General features: G+C 44.8%; 1 protein-coding gene across 2 annotated transcripts in view; it reads left to right on the top strand.

Annotated features, from left to right (window-relative positions):
* Pax (Paxillin) overlaps nt 1-20252 on the top strand; it is an 813847-nt gene that overhangs the window by 124140 nt on the left and 669455 nt on the right. Inside the window, exon 1 of one of the 2 annotated variants that reach the window (XM_067141775.1) lies at nt 4118-4268. The exons of the other annotated variant lie outside the window; for it this stretch is intronic. Coding sequence (XP_066997876.1) covers nt 4184-4268 — 85 coding nt within the window. The 5' untranslated portion in view covers nt 4118-4183. Of the gene's footprint in view, nt 1-4117; nt 4269-20252 lie in introns of those variants that run through there. 2 annotated transcript variants of the gene reach the window in all.

Raw genomic sequence — 20252 nt, 5'->3', positions numbered from 1 at the left:
CGTGCCGGTAAATATACCGACACGAGGCTGACGCATTTGAGCACCTTCACATACCACCGGACTGAGCCGGGATCGAACCTGCCAAGTTGGGGTCAGAAGGCCAACGCCTCAACCGACTGAGCCACTCAGGCCGGTATTTTCTTAACCTACTCAGTGATCCACAGCACATACTAAACTTGCAAATGGAACGTGGATCTGCGATTAGCAATAGTCTAGTCTAGTATCTCTCTGGAATTGATACATGAAAGAATATCTACCAAGATATGAGCAGCAAAGGCACCTGGTGTACGTGCAGATTATCGCTAACTGCTCCGAGACTTTCTAGGAACTATTTAGAATTAATCAGCATTCATTAGCGAAGAGTCGTCCAGTATATATGTGCTTATGCCTGGCACTTGCTCCTTGCCGAGGCCGTTGATTGTAAATCCGTCCGTCAAATCATTAGTGAAGTGTCGATAAGAAATAAAATTATCCGTGTTCTTAACTTGGGTATTATGAATAGAAAGAACTATTTAAAAGTAAGTTGTTCCAGACCGACTTAGTAGCATAATTAGATAGTTGCTCGAGTGTGTGGGCTCGAATCCTGGTGCATTCAATTGGCGTTTACGTTTGGTTGAATTGTAGAGATCCGTTTCAGTAGAATTGCTAGCACGTCAAATAACTCTCCTCCTGGTCAAAATTCTGATACTCTAGCGTTTCATAAGAAGTTATAATATTTGAATGGAATAAACTAGTGCAATTAAAACAATCATTTGTTAGATATCAGCTATCAGTTTTTTCAGCATAACTCAAGAAAAAGACTGTGATAATTTATTATCTTCTTTGGATGTAGATTTGAATTACTGAATGGCGTAACTAATTCAGGAATAGGAGTAGTATGAGAAGCCCTGTCCTAGGTTCAGTTTCCAGCGCCGACAGAGGCATTCTTTTGAGATTTTCCGCGGTTTCTCTACGGCCAGTTACTCCGGACACTTGTTATAAACCTTGACTCAGGATTTTGTTTTGTTTATTTGAACAGGCTGCCTGACAAAGTATATAAAAAACAATATATTTAAGTTTTACATACATTTTCACATGGAAGTAACATGGATCGTTTTAGGTATAGGGCCTAATGGATTCGAATAACAAATACATAGAACAGAAAAGGAGAACCAAAGGGACTAGTGATTAAATATAAAACTATATAACTGATGAATTGCGACGGACCCGTTTATAACTGATCTTGCTGTGTTTTCAGAGTACTGGACGGAGTATCCAGATTTTTTGCAGGCACTAACAGAAAAAAAACTGGAATGGTCTCACGGGCACCTATGACCAACACGCTTACTTTCCGCCTATGAATAGGAACTGTCGCGGTATTTGCCTTGAAGTGAAAATGGGAAACCGCAGAAGACCATTCTCAGGACGGAAACTGCTGAAGATATTCCAACAGTAAAATATTACAGAGGAAAATTTAAATTTAATTTACTTATATAACTTATGCCATAAATTCTACTTGGGCGTACCTTTAATGATACAAATCTTCTAAGTAATACTTTTCAAGGTTTTAAAAATATATGCTTGAGTTGTGGGTTCTGTTCTCCACCAGAAAGCTTGGCTCCATAGCTGCAGCGCGTTAACACGTGTGGCCATTCCACTCGGTAATAATAATAACAACAACAACAATAATAATAATAATAATAATAATAATAATAATAATAATAATAATAATAATAATAAATGAGTGCCAGGTAAAGTACTGAGGACAGAGGCAGCTAGGTATTCTATCCCAGTTGGCCATGACGTTTGCGAGTATTGGAACCTTTACCTTCTAGTCCTCCTAGGGTCTGTGTGGCCTGTTCGGAGATGCCCTTTTTGTATAATTGTTGCTGCTTTTTGGTTAACGACGCATTCAGTGACTCCTCATTCTTTGGCAGAAAAGTGAAGCTGTTAAAGGAGCCTATTTCGAATTTTTTAAATGTTTATAGTATGGCGTATTTTATTTTCCTGTCAGTCCTTCCTGACATCTGGTATTTTCATTTTAGCATTGTGATATGTCCACATCGGACTGGATTGGTGTACGACTACCTTGAAACCCAGGGCAGAGTTAGCCGACTTTTTCTTAATCTGAGCCCTTGGGATACACTCGGACATCGCATTGTGGGCCTTCAGGTTTCGCCATAAACCATCCAGGAGTTTTGGGAGACCTTGGTGCACGAGTAGGATTACATAACCAAAAGTACAGTTGGTTAATCTTGTTCTCTACAAGGGGACCCGCTGTACTTCATTTGTTGCTGGGGGGAGGGACAGCACATAATTGACTGGTTAGGATGCTACCCCACGTTTTTACTATGGCATGACTTTTGTCGGAAGTCGACTGCTGACCTTAGTGATATAGTCTGTTAGTCGCCGTTCTCCAGATATACCGATGGATGCGCGCCTTAGGTCACTTTGCTTTCGGGAGATAATGTGTTCGAACCTCACTGTCGGCAGCCCTGAAGATGGCTCTCCGTGGTTTCCCATTTGCACACCAGGCAAATTTCGGGGCTGTATCTTAATTAAGGCCACGACCGCAACCCTTCCACTTTCTCTGGACATCTCCTGGCCTGTGAGTCGGCGTCACCGTTTAGGAGGCCCGCCTTCCCCTTCAGGGGAGGAACGAAAACATTTAGTGGTAGTAGTTCCTATCCATCGTCGCCATACGACCCTATTTTTGTCGGTGCGACGTAAATCTAGTTGTAAAAAAAAATCAGTCTCAAGGCAGAGGGATCGATCGCGGTTGAGGTTGGTAGCAGTTGCGGGTGCTTCTAGCGTGTTCAAGAACTCCTGCTGTGTAAAATACTGGCATCCTGGTTACTGTTAAGAACGTTATCGCTTAGGTATGAAACAAATAAGAAGGAGAAGGGTTAGTTATGTTCCGTTTTATCACCTGATGGGCGTTTGTTATGAATATCTTCAGACGTGCTGTTCAATTAAAATGACATTTCGTTGCTCTTGCTGTCTGTGGAAATGCACTATCTTACGTATATTATTGTTATTTGCTACCCAGAAGTTGAATGAATACGCTGCAAAAGGTGATATTAATAAATTATTGGAAACTCCCTGCGTTATGTAATTACCACTTCAACACAAGTACTACTCTGGGAGTGACAATAACTTTGATGTTTATGAATATCTTCAACGTTCAGTAATGATAAACACAATGCCCTTCTGTAATTGATCATGTTTTTCGAGTCAAATGAATTAATGAACGTTAAAATGCAAAGGGTTGACGTGCCAGGTTACGTAAATTATTGAAGAGTAACCGACTTATTATTTGTAAACAGAACGTGTTCTGCAGAGTATTGGATTTCCTTTTGTAACTCTCCTATGCTTACTGTCGGTCTGTTCCAGAGTTTTGTATCCTTCTCTAGGCACAGTTCCGAGCAAAATGTAGTAAACCACCCATGGCTGTGACAGTATGGAAACTGCTGGGGTATGCTGTGTAATAACATTCCGAGCAACCATTAGTGTGTTTCTGAGTGTTATGACAGGTGTTTTTCATAGGGTCAGTCGTGTTGCAATAGCACTTTCTGGCCCAGCGAGGAAAGCAGTAACAAACTAGGCCTACCTCACTTCTCATCTTGCTTAGTACTCCTCGTTTTGACACCGCTTTCGGTTTTTGTTTTTCCCTATAGTTGCATTACCTTTGGTGGTGCCATTTGAGGATCCAACCAGTCTCTGGGTTGATGACTTAACAGACGGTTACAGAATGTTATGCAATATTCTGCGAGTCCACTATAGATTGAAGCATCAGTTATCAGCTGTGGAATGCGTGCAGTGTGTAATGAATGAGGCGGAGCGCGAGGGAGGGATAACAGCGGACATGCTGGCTGCTTGACACAGGCACACACACAGTTGGGCCTCAGCCGCGCTCTTGTCTCGTGTCTTGCCGTGCCGTGCCGAACCGCACAGTGCTAAATTCGAGCTAAGTGAGCGAGGTCTACGCAGGCGCGACACAACAGAAATAAGAAGTGTATAAAAAAATCTGTTGTTTGTTTCTTTTTCCGAATAAAAGAAAAATACAATTAAGACATGTTCAAACATAGCTCACTCTTTTTCTGTGAGGGTCTAGGCTAGAGTTCGGAAGTTGAACGTTCGCCGGCTCTTGACACTTGGATGTGTTTCTACAGTGTGAATTGTTTGTGTTTTTAGTGAGTGCACCATGGATAGGACAATGTATGGAAAAGTAACTCCGGGAACATATCACCCTTACAGATGTACCAGGAAGAACGGCTCTTCTCCAGGATGTAAGTAAATTACGAACATGTGGCGTCTCCTTGCGCAATATTCACTTTTTCAGCCGCAAGGGACACTTTATGCAACTCGTTTAAAATACGCGGTCCACTTGCAGCGGTCAGGTAGCGCACGTGCTCTTTCGAACCTCTAACCACTTTCTGTTCCGACTGGTTGCAGTGTGAACATTTGTGAACGTACAATCACCCCCCCCCCCCCCCCCCCAAAAAAATGAAGGCATGGTACTGCACAAATTCCTCGCAGTACATTTACCTCAGCAACAAATAAACCTATAGATATGTTTGTTGTGGGTATCCACCGGGTTTGTATCTACATTGGCGGTAAATTAGGCTATATTTTGATACTAATTAAGTCTGATAAAATATCAAATGCTAGGAACCAATATCATGCGCGCCTGTGTTTTTGGTGTTGTTGTTTGAGCGACTCTACATCGTTCCTAAGGACTGTTTCACATGATATGAGTTGCGGGCACGCGTTTCGGATCGTGGAGCTGCATGTTTTCGTTCAGAACATGAGGGTTTCAACTCTACCGCCGACAACTCTGCAGATGGCTTACCATTTTTACACCAGGCAGATGCACTTAAAGGCCATGGCCTTTACTTTCACACTACGAACCCATTTCCATTCCAGGGACTCAAATCTTTAGTTACCGTAGGCACGTGAGTAGAAAGAAACAAGAATGTCAAAATATTTCTTTCTGAGCTCCTGTTTGTGTAGTATTCAAACCGCAGTTGATCATGCTTTTGTCGTTAGCTGTCTGCAAGGACAGAGCTAGCCTCTCTCTGTTTTGACGAGCTCCTTGGCTCAATGCAGCGATGGAATCGGAAGAATGTTATCCTCCCTTGCAGCAAAGAAAGTGAGAGGCGCCTGCTAGTCAATTTCCCTCATAAGGGCGGAATGTTTTTTAGAATGGAGCACCCATCGCGCACACAACGAACATGATGTACACAGTAGTTGATAACTTAACGAAACGATTGTCGAAGAATGGTCTGCATTTCTCCTTCATTTATGACATCCTTCCCTACACTCAGTTTCTTGTACTCTGTATAGCCGTGCGTGCAAGACACGTGTCACTAAATAATCGGGTACCCACGGGACATCCAGTTTTACGTGGACTTCAAACCACAGGGACGTGACTTTTCATTGCAGGAATGCCATGTGTATTGCTCGGTATTTTTGAAACCGGGCGAGTTGGCCGTGCGGTTAGAGGCGCGCGGCTGTGAGCTTGCATCCGGGAGATAGTGGGTTCGAATCCCACTGTCGGCAGCCCTGAAGATGGTTTTCCGTGGTTTCCCATTTTCACACCAGCCAAATGCTGGGGCTATACCTTAATTAAGGCCACGGCCGCTTCCTTCCTATTCCTAGTCCTTTCCTGTCCCATAGTCGCCATAAGACCTATCTGTACCGAGTTCGATAGTGGGTTCGAACCCCACTGTCGGCAGCCCTGAAGATGGTTTTCCGTGGTTTCCCATTTTCACACCAGGCAAATGCTGGGGCTGTATCTAAATTAAGGCCACGGCCACTTCCTTCCCAGTTCTAGCCCAATTCCTGTCCCATCGTCGCCATAAGACCTATCTGTGTTGGTGCGACGTAAAGCCAATGGCAAAAAAGACCTGTCTGTGTCGGTGTGACGTAAAGCAAATAGCAAAAAAGGTGTTTTTTAAGGGTGTAACAGTTTTAAACACGCTTCACAGGCTCATAAAAGGAACACAAACAAACTCATTCTTTCCGCTGTCTTATGGCAATACTTTTGACTCCCCTGTGGGTGGGGGACGCAGATTAAAAATATACACTTACGGTATCCCCTGGCTGTCGCAAGAGGCGACCAAGGGATGATGGGTCTTGAACCATGAGATTACCAGTGATTAGTAAAATTACGCGAGGAATACCATAGGTCGACTTTACTTGAGATTAGTACTACTATGCGAGGAACACCATGGGTGTGTTATTAGTATCATCGTGGGTGGATAACTATGGGTTTAAATTACCCGTGATTAGCACCGCTATATGCGGAACACCATGGGCCAATTGCAGAAACGGTGTTTAGATGATGTCTACGGTTAAACAATGCCTACGTATGGCTGCCGCATTGCAGAGACGTTATTTGTCACTTAGACACTGTCTAAAACTGATGTTCAACCGGTCATGTTTAAACACTGCCGAGAGCATTGTTTAACCTCAAATGAGAGGAGGGAGTCACAATCAGAGGTTGTGTACCGTGAAACATGTAATTTGTATTATCATGTTGAGACGATTCCGGGAAAAAGGGTTAGTCCGACGGCCTCTCTGTGGGTCACCCGCTGCTAAATCGCAGCAATTCATTTGACATGTACGAGAAGATAGATCTTAAAATAAGGTTTCACTTTTCAAGAGACTTGTTTCTTGAGACTGACAAAGGGTCAGTCCGGTAACTGTCAACTTGAATACAATTCTTGGCAACCGATATATTTTATTATATACACGGGGTAATTTCCATGAAATTATTGGTCACTTCGACTACATACATGCCAGAATTACTTGTCCCAATCGTCAGAGGGCGGTCACATACATCAACCGGGAGTGATTCACCTATATTTACTGCCAAGTAAACATACATAATAGTGAAAACTAAAAAGTAGGTTTATGAGGTTTATATATATATAATCGTATAAGTTTTCGGCAACCGTCAGATAGGAAAAGGCAAGTGGTGGTGATGGTGGTAAGGGTAAAGGTAAACTCGTGTCCTCATTCCGAGTTGATGCAGCTCTTTTTCAGGCCCACCCCCATTGGAGATGAGCTGCATGTACCATTTCAACCACATACCAGTCCTCCTGCCATTCTTAAATTTCTGGCAGTACCGGGAATCGAGCCCGGGCCCGCGAGGACGGCAGCTAATCACACTAACCGTTACGCAACAGTGGCGGACGGTGATGGTGGTGATTATTGTTTAAAGAGGAGGACTGGAGAAGAAGAGCCCTGGCCATAATAACAGCCCTAGTATTTTCCTGGTGTAAAAATAGGGAAACTATGGAAAACAATCTTCAGGGCCGCCGATGATGCGTTTCGAACCTACTATCTCCAGAATGCAAGCTACATCTATATGGTCCGTACAACACACTCGGTTACACATCACTATTGCTTCATCTTCCCTTTGTCGAAGCTACCGTATTTATGAGTAGATTATACTCGCTGTAACAACGTTATAATCAAGGCTACACTTCCCCGTACAGTGGCGTGTCGCTTTAGTGCCGATAATATTATGAGATTTAATTTCCACCGTAAGCTATACTCTTATATGTGGGCAAGTCATGCTCATGCTTGGCTATATTTGAGTAATGTGTAGGAAGACAAACAGCTGACTGGCATTCGCGCGCGCACCGACGAATTTCATTGGTTGCGGCAAGCAAAGAGCTCATGAAAGATACTTCTATCTCCATTTTCAAACCAATATTGGAACTTTAAAGGATGTCTAGTTAAACATCGGCTGAACATTGTTAATGTAATAGAAGATCGTGCTCGATTTAGACGTTGTCTACGGCTTAAAACTAGCCATCGTTTCTGCAATCGGCCCCATGGGTTTACGTTGCTTGGGATCAGTACCACTACGTGAGGAACTCCACAGGTCTGGGCGTTGCTTGTGATTAGTACCACTATGTGAGGAACACCATGGGTCTGTTGTTATCCGTGATTAGCACCTTTTTTAGAATTTGTTTTACATCGCACCGAAACAGATAGGTCTTATGGCGACGATAGGATAGGAAAGGCCTAGGAGTGGCAAAGAATCGGCCGTGGCCTTAATTAAGGTACAGCCGCGGCATTTGTCTGGTTTGGAAATGGGAAACCACGGAAAACCATATTCAGGGCTGCCGACAGTGAGGTTCGAACCATCTCCCGTATGCAGGCTCATAGTTGCGCGCTCTTAACAGCAAGGCCAACTCGCCCGGTATGATTAGTACCATTATGAGAGTATCATCTCGGGTCTGAGCGTTGCTTGTGATTAGTACCACTATATGAGCGACTTGTAGGTCTGCGTTGCCTATGATTAGTACCACTCTGTGAGGAACATCACGGTTCGGGGAGGCTCCTGAGGGTGTTCAATAACACTGTGTGAAGAACACCATGGGTCAGAGTCCCATTATGCGATTAACACCATAGGTCTGCGTTACTATTGAGTAATACATCGCCTGTGATTAGTACCACTATGCAAGGAACACCGCGAGTCTACTCTACTTGTGATTAGTACCGCTATATGGGGAACACCATGGTTCTACTTTACCAGCGATTAGTACCATCATAAGGGGCCGGTGACCTGGACTTTGGACCCCTGTAGACAACAAGCGTCACCGATTTCGCATTTTGCTTTGGAAACGGGCCCTTGTTCAGTTAATACCATTGTTTTAAGTTATTTTATGGGAAGGAGGGGCATAGCGGGTCGGATCCACTGATTGTTTTACGTTCATAATCATTTATAATTATTTTAACTTTCTGTATTGTGAGTTGGATCTGCTGATTACTTTAAAATTCATATTCATTCTTCATCGTCATGTTTTGAATTCTGGTCAGTGGATACATTTTGGAATTTTGTCATCATATTTCGTCTCATCTGTTTCCATTAGGGGCCGTTGACCTAGATGTTAGGCCTCTTTTAAACAAGCATCATCATCATCATCATCATCAGCAGCAGCAGCAGCAGCAGCAGCAGCAGCAGCAGCAATGTGTTTGTTGATTGTTGCCCTTAATAATAATGCACGGTGTGTAACGTCCTTTCAAATACTATTGGTGTTAAAAGGCGTCGAGTGCCGTTATTTTGTTCTGAAAGGGATTCCTTAACATGCTAGTATATCAGTTGACTTAGTTATCTCCCTCTCTTAGATGCAAACTAATAGTACTGGAATCCTATCCCGTAACAGTAAGCATAGGAGACGAAGATGTAACCAACTCCCTTTTGTCGCCAGTCGATTGAGACGTTTCCTTGCAAGGTTGTAGTGTTCGTCATCATTCGAACCGTTAGTCATCGTATTGTTGCGAATATAGAACTCCATCTGTTTCTTTACTCTAATTTATTTCAGGATAGCCTAATAAATGCAAACACACATATTTAAACACAAACAATTCTAACCAGTTATGAATGGCCACACACTAATTACCAGTCTATTTACAAATCTCCCTTTTGTACACACACCCGGGAGTCCCGGCCGGCTGCTACCTGGGAACGTCTACAATCCTTACTTTCACTTTCCCGAAGTCCAGTCAACTCCGCGTTCGGAGACAGCTGGATTTGAGCACTGGCTTTACAATACACGACGACTGTTCGTTGGTTCGACTCCTCTTATGGTCCAGTTCTTCACACAGTCCTATGCAGTGAACAACTAAACAGCCCAACAGTATTGAACAGCAGGACGACACTCACGACAGCGAACATTAACACAGGTCCATTTATCCTCGCACTCACTATAGCGCGTTTCCTCGCTGGCTCTCGGCGATCTTCAGTCCACAAAGTTACACGAACACACAGTACAATCTTTCGTTCTGTCGCCTGCACCTACGCACTGGTCTCTCCGACACCACAACCACCGCTCCTGGTTCAGACCTCGGTGGGACACTAGCGACAGCCAACACCTCTATCGCCCTCAGCCCAGCCACCGAACCCTAACTCACTGAGTGTCACACTGGCTCCACCTCGGAGCCCAGCTGTCACTCCGAGTCCAACTCTTAACTGACTGTCCGCTTTTTTTTCTCGGGGGGCGGGGGCGAAGCCCGCTCCCTCGCGTGACCATCGACTCAATCTACATGGCCTCCGACATGCTATTAATTTCTAAGAAGAAAGAAATAGCAGGGGAAGGGTGGGAAGTGATACAAGGAGTATCTACCGGTTTCCGAGTCAGACTCGCTACCACGGCAAAGATTGTATTGGTTGGATAGTGTTAAGGTGTGGTATTGAAGGGTCAGGGAAAAACCACATAGGCAGAAAGAGAAAGAGCCTACATGTAAAACCTGACATCTTGTGATAGCACACGCAAGGATATGGGCTGGAAAGGTCCAGTGGTAGTGTTAGTTGAGAAGAGGTATCATGCACCAGCCATGATCCATTGTCTCGCCGTTCCTTCTGCCAGGGGATCAGTCCGTCTGGGCACTGCCGTGACTAGCGCGGGCCTTGCCGGCTGCGGAGCCATGCTTTGAGTACCACTAGGGCCCGCCGCACAGCACCAACTCCTTGGGGTCCCTTGTACCCAGTCTCCGACCCCGGAGAGTGAGGCCAAGCCCGCCGAGGCGGGGGCCTCCTGGAAGGGGGTGGGTCATGACGCTGGGCCTCCTTCCTCTCTGCCCTCGCCATGGCCCGGTAGACTGGGCAACTGCGATGGGAGGCCGGGTGGCTCCCCGCGCAGTTGGGGCACACCGGCGCCTCCTTAAGTGTTGCGCAGGCCGTGTAGTGGTGATCACCCCCACAACGGTTGCACTTCAATTGGAGCCCACACATCTCCTGCCGGTGGCCCCACCTCAGACAGCGGAAACACTGCAAGAGCTGTTGAGGGGGACGTTTCAATCTCACCTGTTTGCCGCTACCCGCTGAGGTCTCCTCCTGGTTGGCTCCTCGCTCGGCTGCTGTCCTGGGTTGCGGCTGGGCGGCCCTTTCCTGGTGGGCCAGCGTCTTCTTCTTCCTCTGGTCCTGGGGCGGCGTCTTCTTCCCGGGGATCTCTTCTCGGCAGATGAAGAGGCCTCTTTCTGGTGGCCCTCCTCCCGGCCTGGTGATCCCGGGGTAGCGGGTGGTTCTGCTGCGTCGCCGTCTTCTTCCTTCTCCTGGCTGGCGTTGGTGGCGTCGGTCGGTGCTAACACTCGACTGCGTTCCCTATCCTGTGAGGCGCACGTCGATGTCTGCAGCTCGACAGTCACACTGGTGGGCTGGGCCTGGACAGCAGCCTCTAAACGCCAGGCGGCGTCCTCCTCCACTACTGTGCAGCCGTCCGCCGTCCCGGGCCTTTTCCTGGATTGCGCCCGGGTAACAGGCCCTTCCTGGTAGGCCTACGTCTGCGTCCACTTCGCCCTGGCAGCCGGTCGACGATCCTGGTTGGCGGCCTTGTTGGTCTGCGTGTACTTCGTAAAGTACAGCGGTCCAACTGAGGGCGCGCCGTCGCGGCGCCTGGGAGCGCCGCCGTCGTCCTCGGTCCTTGGCTCCGTCTGGGTGGCTTCCTCCTGGTAGCATGAGACGTCCAGGTTCTCCCTGAGTTCTGGTAGTCGGACGACTTGATGCTGCTGGGACGCCAGCTCTTCGTAGCTCCTGAGGCTGGTTGCATCCCTAGGGCGGATGAAGACCGCGCAGCCAGGGATCACCTCGCTGATAATCTCGAAGAACGACTCTCCGATGAACTCTGCTATCGCTTTAAGGAGATCGATTATGTAAATCGTCTTCTCGTAGGTGTGCATCCCCCACCGGTTGTACACCAACAGCGCCGGGCGTCGAAGATCGGGGGCTTCTGCAGCTATGAGCGCCGCTTGTAGTTTAGCTACGGCTCTCCCGCAGTCGTAGTCGGCCGGTCTCGCTGGAACAGTTAGCTTCTCCATCCTGGTCCTCCTGAAAATAAAGCTCCTGAAAGAGAAATAGCGAGCACTGAAAAGTGCTCAGCTCCGACAAATGCCTTTTCGAAAATGTACTAATAAGTACAACTGCCTGGCTAATACTTAAGAAGTACAGAGCACCTGGCGAGGAGAGGGACAGCGGAGCGAGACACACGTACGTCCTCCTGACTGACTGTCCGCGGCTTGCTTCTCCCTTTTTTATAGCTCGCGTGATTTGATCCAGAAATTTCATGATGTCACTACAGGCAGAACATTCCCGTTGAATCTCCAAGAAACTCGCAGGTAAGCCCGCCGCCAAGAACAATACACGGAAAGGCCGGCCCTACTCCACAGGCTGGTTGGGAGATTCCAGGTCGTCTGCGTCACCAGCCCCTTCCTGGAAGTGCTGAAAGGGGCTACCACGGGGCCGGCACGTAACTGTATTGATGTTTCATAGAATATTAGTCGTTTCTTCTTAGCAGTTACTATGTACCTTTTGATTCGGTAGGAATTTTTGACCCCCCCCCCCTTTCTCTCTCACACACACATACATTAAATTCTGGTGTAAAGAAGTTGGTTGAATAATCAGCGTTCAGCAAGCAGTCAAAACTCTAAATTCATAAGTGCCTGGTGTGTCTGAGGATATGTTCGGCTCGCCAGTTCTTAGCTGTTTTTCTCGGTACACCCCGTGGTGGTGAACTCCATGTCCCACTGTGTGACTTTGTTTTCTGTGGGTGTAATTGTACGAGCTAGGGATGGGAAGGAAGCGGTCGTGGGTTTGAGAAAGGTACCATCCCGGCATTTTACGCGAGTTGAAATATGAATCCACGGAAGACCATTCGAGGATAGCCGACGGGGAATTCGAACCCACCTGTGTCCCGAGCAGAGCTGTGTACCATAACCGGCCGTGCTGCAACGCATTGAGCTAACCCGAGGAACAAGTTAATTACTGCTGATGAACCACGTTATCGGGTTTTCTCTATTATGAACTGCATTGAGGCCACGAAAGAAATAAAACGTCTTAAATGGTTAATACAAAGAACTTTGTATCTTAGGTAGGTATGTAGATATATAAATATGAGGGCTGATCAACAAAGACTGATTTTTTTCACAGATATTTATTACTCCATTTCAATGTTTACATGATCGTTTTCGAAGTAGTCTCCTCCTACTTCAGTGCACTTTTTATAGCGTCTGTGCCAGTTCTTGAACACATGCTGCAGACCATTCTTTGTCAGGTCCTTGAGAATCGCCTCACTCTTCTTGAGCACTGCTTCAGAGTTCTCAAATCGAATGTCCCTAAGCTTTGCCCTAGTGATGGGAATAAAAAACACAGGGTGCAAGATCAGGGCTATAAGGTGGATGTGATACACAGGTAATGTTGAATCGAGCCATGAACTGCAAGACTTGATTTGCGACGTGAGGCCGTGCATTGTCATGATGAAGTCGCCACCACCGAGCTCGATAGCTGCAGTCGCTTAAATGCGGCCAGTATCCAGTATTCGGGAGATAGTAGGTTCGAACCCCACTGTCGGCAGCCCTGAAAATGATTTTCTGTGGTTTCCCATTTTCACACCAGGCAAATGCTGGGGCTGTACCTTAATTAAGGCCACGGCCGCTTCCTTCCCTTTCCTAGCCTTATCCCATCCCATCGTCGCCATAAGACCTATCTGTGTCGGTGCGACGTAAAGCAACTAGCAAAAAAAAAAAAAAAAAGGTCGCCACCCAGTCCGAGAAATCTTTGGTCGTTTCTTTGCAATGTGCGTCCTCAGTGTAGCCAATACTGACGTGTAGTATGCTGCTGTAACAGTGGTGTGAGGGGGAACTGTATGCTGGTCACCTCCATTGTCTGGTATGCGAAATGCACGTAGCGTTTACACAATAGAGCATTACTACCAACCCACCGATACGAGAGTGCTGCCGCTTATGGAAATTATACATAAGAACCCGCTCTTTTCAAATATTTGTTACAGATAGGAAACTATCACGGAAGCTACAGGAAACATCAGTCTGTCTTTGTTGATCAGCCTACGTAGATAGATAGATAGATAGATAGATGCCGTCTTTATTGGTGGCGAAGTTAGGGCCCTGAGCCCTTTCTTAAACTTAACTACTATTTCAGAATTCGACTAAAATGCTACATAATTACACAATACAGCAGCTGATAAAAGTAATGTTTTCAATAATATACAGAACGAGTTGGTCGTGCGGTTAAGGGCGTGCATCTGTGAACGTGTATTCGGGAGATAGTGGGTTCGAACCCCACTGCCGGCAGACCTGAAGATGGTTTTCTGGTGTTTCCCCATTTTCACACCAGGAAAATGCTGGGATTGTACCTTAATGAAAGTCACGGCCACTTCCTTCCAACTCCTAGCCATTTTCTATCCCATCGTCGCCAAAAGACCTATCTGTGTCGGTGCGACGTAAAACCAGTTGTAAAAATCCAGTAATAATATAATAAACATGATAATCTAATTACAATAATATTATAATTGCTCTGAAACTAATAATACAAGTACAGCAGTAATTGACTATTCACTCACACATTCATACCTTAGTCATTCCACAAGTCAGTTTGATAAATGAGACAAGTACATTTGGTAGTCCACCCTAAATTTATTATGGAAGGCCATTGCCCTTATTTCGGGTGGAAGGGAATTCCATGACCAAAGATCTGAGATTCCGAAAGGGCGGTTGTAAATAGTAGAGCAGTGTAAAGGTATGGTAAGAGAGGAACTGGATTGTGTACTGCGGCGATGAATAGATTAAAGGAATTTAAAGAGTAAAGAAAGATAATTTGTTTCATCTGAATTGAGTATTCTGCGAAGAAGACTGAATGAGTGGAGTTTACGGCGGTCCTGCACTCAGAGCCATGACTGTTTCTTATAATGAGGTGTACTGCGACTATAATAATAATAATAATAATAATAATAATAATAATAATAATAATAATAATTGCTTTACATACCAGTAACTACTTTTACTGTTTTCGGGGACGCCGAGGTACCGGGATGTAGTCCCGCAGGAGTTCTTCTACGTGCCAGTAAATCTACCGACACGAGGCTGACGTATTTGAGCACCTTCAGATACTACCGGACTGAGCCAGGATCGAATCTGCCAAGTTGGGGTCAGAAGGCCAGCGTCTCAACCTTCTAACAGCTATTTAAATTCCGGTCTAGTTTCTTATTACTGTCTTGAGTTATGCCCAGTAATACAGTGTCACAGTAGTCAAAGATAGGTAGCAACTCCAAACCTACGTAAAAGTCATAAGAAAACATCCAAGGATATATTATTATTGTCAATGATGCTCTCACGGTCCGTACTTATAGACATGATATAGGCATTTGAGCTTATGCCATGTCAAGAAAATACGGTGACATTCTTTACGTTTCGCAGAGAAATTTGCTCTGCGTCTTCAGAAGGAAATCTCGACTGTTCACGAGGAAGACTTTTCAAAGAATGAGGTTTGCATTTAGACGTTATAATAGAAGTAGAATTGGTACGTTCATTCGTCACCAGGTGGCTCACCGGATTCAGTACATCGCTAGCGTTCGAAGCGGAAGCTGACCGAACCATCAGAATCAGTCTTGAGAGGGAGTCACGTAACATAACAGGTGTACACACTTGAAAGTATGACATTGACACAAACCTGGAATGAAACATCTGGTGATCAGAACGTACGAATTCGGAAAACACCGAAACGAAATAACAAAATTGAAGGGACAGGGAAGGGAACTACCTACGTGTTCTTAATGGCTGGCAACCACGTATTACTTAATTGATAGCCAGTGTCCGTGTTGAAATTGTTAGGATTTCTACGTATTTCCACAGCTTTCCATATAATCCTGAACCTGTAGTGTCAAGTGTGGGTAAGAGCTCGTGCATCTCGGGACATGACATTAAGACCCGACGATAGAGCGTGCTCTGTTGCTGATTTGTCTGGCTGGTTGAGACGAATATTGCTATTGCTTCAGCGCCCGTCAAACCTATGATTTGCGGAGGTATGTTGATGATACATTTGTGGTCTGCACAAAAGGTCCTGAGAAACTTCATCTGTTTCTAAAGCACCTAAATCAGCAACATCCTCCAATTAAATTCACTATGGAGATGGAGTCGGTCGGATGCCTTCCTTTCTTGGATGTTCTAGTAAGAAAGAAACCGGACAACTCCTTAGGACATATCGTCTGTCGTAAGCTTACCCACACAAATCGCTACCTTCATGCAGATTCTCACCACCATCCAGCACAGAATCAAGCCATTCTCACGACACTCACCAAGAGGGCGAGGCGAATTTGTTAGCCATCAAATATCCAGGTGGAGATGGACACGCTCAAAGCCACGTTCAAGGGTAATGGTTACAGCGATGTGGAGATTCATAGAGCCCTGCATCCCAGAGAAACAACCAAGCAAAGCTCACAGAAGGAAGAAGTGAAGGAACTGCCTATCTGACTTACATTCATAACACCACAGATAGAATTGCCAAGGTCCTCTGCAAACACAATATAAAAACCGTGTTTGGCACCGTCACTAAAATTGTTCACAGTCTAGGTAAAACCAAGGACGAATTGCCTCCTCCTTTACATATTGGGATATACGAAATTCCCTGTACTTGCGGCAAGGTATACATTGGCCAAACTTGCCGATCCATTGGTACTCGTATCAAGGAACATGAACGAAATATTCCAGCCAGAAAATCAGCAGTAATTGAGCACGGTCTGTCGGCGGGTCATGATGTCGTGTTCCAAGATGCTCAAGCTCTTACCCACACTAGACACTACAGGTCCAGGATTATACGGGAAGCTGTGGAAATACGTAGAAATCCTAACAGTTTCAACGGGGACACTAGCTATCAATTAAGTAATACGTTGTTGCCAGCCATTAAGAATTAACGTAGGTAGTTTCCTTCCCTGTCCCTTCAATATTGTTATTTCGTTTCGGTGTTTTCCAAATTCGTACGTTCCTCATCATCACATATTTCATTCCAGGCTTGTGTCGCTGTTATATTTTCGTGTTATGTTATGTGACTTTCTCTCAGACTGATTCTTATGGTTTCGTCAGCTTCCACTTCGAACGATAGCGCTGTACCGCGCCCGGTGAGCCATCTGGTGACGAATGAACGTACCTCTTTCACTTCTATTATAACATCTACATTCAACGTCATTCTTTGAGAAGTCTTCCTCGTGAACAGTCGAGATTTTCTTCTGAAAACGCAGAGCAAATTTCTCTGCGAAACGTAAAGAATGTCACCGTATTTTCTTGACATGGCATAAGCTCAAAAGCCTATATCATGTCTCTAAGTACGGACCGTGAGAGCATCAATGACAATAATAATATGTCTTTGGATGTTTTCTTATGACTTTTACGTAGGTTTGGAGTTGCTACCTTATGACATGAAGTAAGCCACCTTATCAGAAGAGAATATGGGAAAGTCTGCGAGAAGCTTATGATCATTGATATCCTAAGCTGTTGGAATTACCACTGCCTTCGTGATCTCCAGGCCGTACTGTAGCTCTGAAGACGTCACGCTTTGGCTGGGACTTGGAGGCGATACGCATCCGCTCCGCTTGAATTACACACTCGTTAAAATTATTTAAGAAACTATTAACACCTTACAAAACCAAAAACTATTCATAAATATTTGTTAGTTCTGACATACAATGCATATCCTTCCCCGTAACGTTCTATTTCTCGCGTATATCCGTTCGTTTCTGTGAGTACAGGCGAACACTTTGGGACATATTCTTGCGTTTCTATCAATTTTCTAGTCAACTGGAACACTCACATCATACGCACTGATAAAAAACAAGCAACCAATTACCATTATAATATGCTACAAATGTAAATTATTTCTGTACCACCAATTCATTGCCTACAAGAAAGGTTACGAGTAAGCTAACCACCAAAATAACAAAACATTTACTGTCACTGTCATGAAATTCAGTTGCTGTTTCAAAAAAGTAGTACTTTAAACAGCAAATAATGCCTATGCAATTATTTTCATATTCAATTTTTATGGAATAACCCTGTTCCATTGCCTATGATATGAAATTTGATAGGAAAAATCTCAGCAGAGTTGTTTCATAATACATTTCTACCTAAAATGGTAAAATGCGTAAATTGTACTTAAATATACAGATACACCGAATTCAAATAAGCCGTAAATCTGATTACATAAAAATATATCTAATGTTACCCATGTTCTTGATATAATGAGAAATTTTAACTCACCATCTGGATGAGACACTATTATTTCCCTCAGGATTTAGTCTTCAGGAAATTGGTTGATACACACAACTGTTTAGTGATTCAGTATTAATTTTTCCCTAAGAATAGCCTTCTTCCATTACCTAACTCTTTCTTCATCAGAAGAAAACACAAATACTGAAGTGTACTCTCCTCGTTTATAATTTGCTTTGCAGCCAGGCACACATCAACTCTTAGCATGGTGATTTCTCTCAATGATAACCTTAATTCAATTATATACACATCGTGGTTGATAATAAAACCCTGAATGCACTAACTCAATTCATTTTACACTAGGGATATAACATTACACAAATAAACTACAAAATTAAAACACGGCAGAGCGATATTCTTAACCTATAGCCTCACATGATTACACGCTCACACCAAGTTTTCTTCACTAATTGAGGACTTTTCACTTAATAATGCAGTCAACAACGCCTCAGTCTGATTTATAATGGAGTAAACATGCGGCCAACATTAACAATTTCAATAAAACAACGAAGAATTCACATGTAACTAAACTAACTCACGTGCTAAACTCCCTCCCTAATGATCAGTTGATTGCTTTCCCGCGCTTGCTATTGTATGGCCTGTACTTCACGAAGGCAGTGGAATTACTCAGTAGCAACGAAAACAAGTTGATCAGACAACATGTTCAACTGCTGTGAATGTCAGTGGCCCAACATTAAACCACTCACCCTGGCTTATCAAACCTCTCAAGTGGAGTGCTGAATTGTACTAGGTTTTCGCATTGGGTGCGTAAGTCATGGTATGTGTATGTTGAGTCTTTAGCTCGAAGATACCGAGCTCGATAGCTGCAGTCGTTTAAGTGCGGCCAGTATCCAGTATTCGGGAGATAGTAGGTTCGAACCCCACTGTCAGCAGCCCTGAAAATGGTTTTCCGTGGTTTCCCATTTTCACACCAGGCAAATGCTGGGGTTGTACCTTAAGGCCACTGCAGATTCCTTCCCACTCCTAGCCCTTTCCTGTCCCATCGTCGCCATAAGACCTATCTGTGTCGGTGCGACGTAAAGCAACTAAAAAAAATAGCTCGAAGGTTGGTTGGATCCTCAAGAGATCAACAGTCAGCTGCCATAGTAGAGCTAGGCGTCATTGAAGGGGCATACTAGGGAAATTAGAAGTGAGGTAGTTTCCCGTTGTATTCCGCACTGTGCCATATGGTACTGTTACATAGCAGTTTGCCAAGCCCATCGAAATGATTACTCTAACCGACCATATGGGTGACACGTTCACACAGGGACTGGCTGCGTAAGAAATGGCATTGCTCGTACCTCAGCCCTTTTCATATTGTCAAAGCCATGGATGACACTGAGACAAGTCGAGGAAAGTAGCAAACTTGCTATAGCTCATACCAGAAGATGTAATGCATTGTAAACGCTGTATCTTACCCGATAATGGAACTGCGCAGAGCTAAATTCACAGGAAGTTTTGAATTCTAGAAGTGCAAGATGTGAATGAACCCTGCAATTTTCTTCTTGTATTGCTCGAAGGGCTGTGTTTTTCTTCCGTTTGCAGTAATGTGCAGTTGAATCTGGGAATCATATACGTCCTGCCATAGAAAGTGATCGACCGAAAATATCCTTATCCCCGAATACCAGAACGATCGAAAGGAAGACGTGCATTATCACAGAGATTTCTTGGCTGGTTAATACATTGAGGTCTGTCTGCACGTTGCCAGTAAAAGAGTGTACTCCTATGCTTTTAGAACGAGTTTGAATTATAACTTTCGCGACAAAATGCTCTAAACACTGCTTTTCACATTCCTAACGCAATAGAACTACACGAGTTCATTGTAAACGTGTGTATTAGATAAAGAAGTTACGAAGTTACGAAATTGTATTACGAAAGACCATAGGACGGGACGAGGCATACGAACTTTGACACTGATTCTTTCGTACAATTGTACGCTACGTTTTTCCCTGAGAGTGTATCTGGGCGTACAAGTTAGGCCGGTAAATCCACCGACCACGAACCTACTACGCTGGTGCAGCAGGGGAGAGGTGATACTCCTACGTGGCGCGTGCCAGGTGGCTTATAGGGGGGTCCTAACTGGCTTGCCGGCGGACTTGAGCGAAATAAAATAGCTCTCGCGGACCGAACGCACAATCCCCTGTGGATGGGGGACGCAGACGAAGAATACACCCACGGTATCCCCTGCCTGTCGTAAGAGGCGACTA

The sequence above is a fragment of the Anabrus simplex genome, chromosome 2 (genome assembly GCF_040414725.1).
Source record: "Anabrus simplex isolate iqAnaSimp1 chromosome 2, ASM4041472v1, whole genome shotgun sequence".
NCBI classification, from domain to species: Eukaryota; Metazoa; Arthropoda; class Insecta; order Orthoptera; family Tettigoniidae; genus Anabrus; species Anabrus simplex.
Note: the sequence above shows the minus strand (reverse complement) of the source record. Positions and strands in the feature narration are given on the sequence as shown.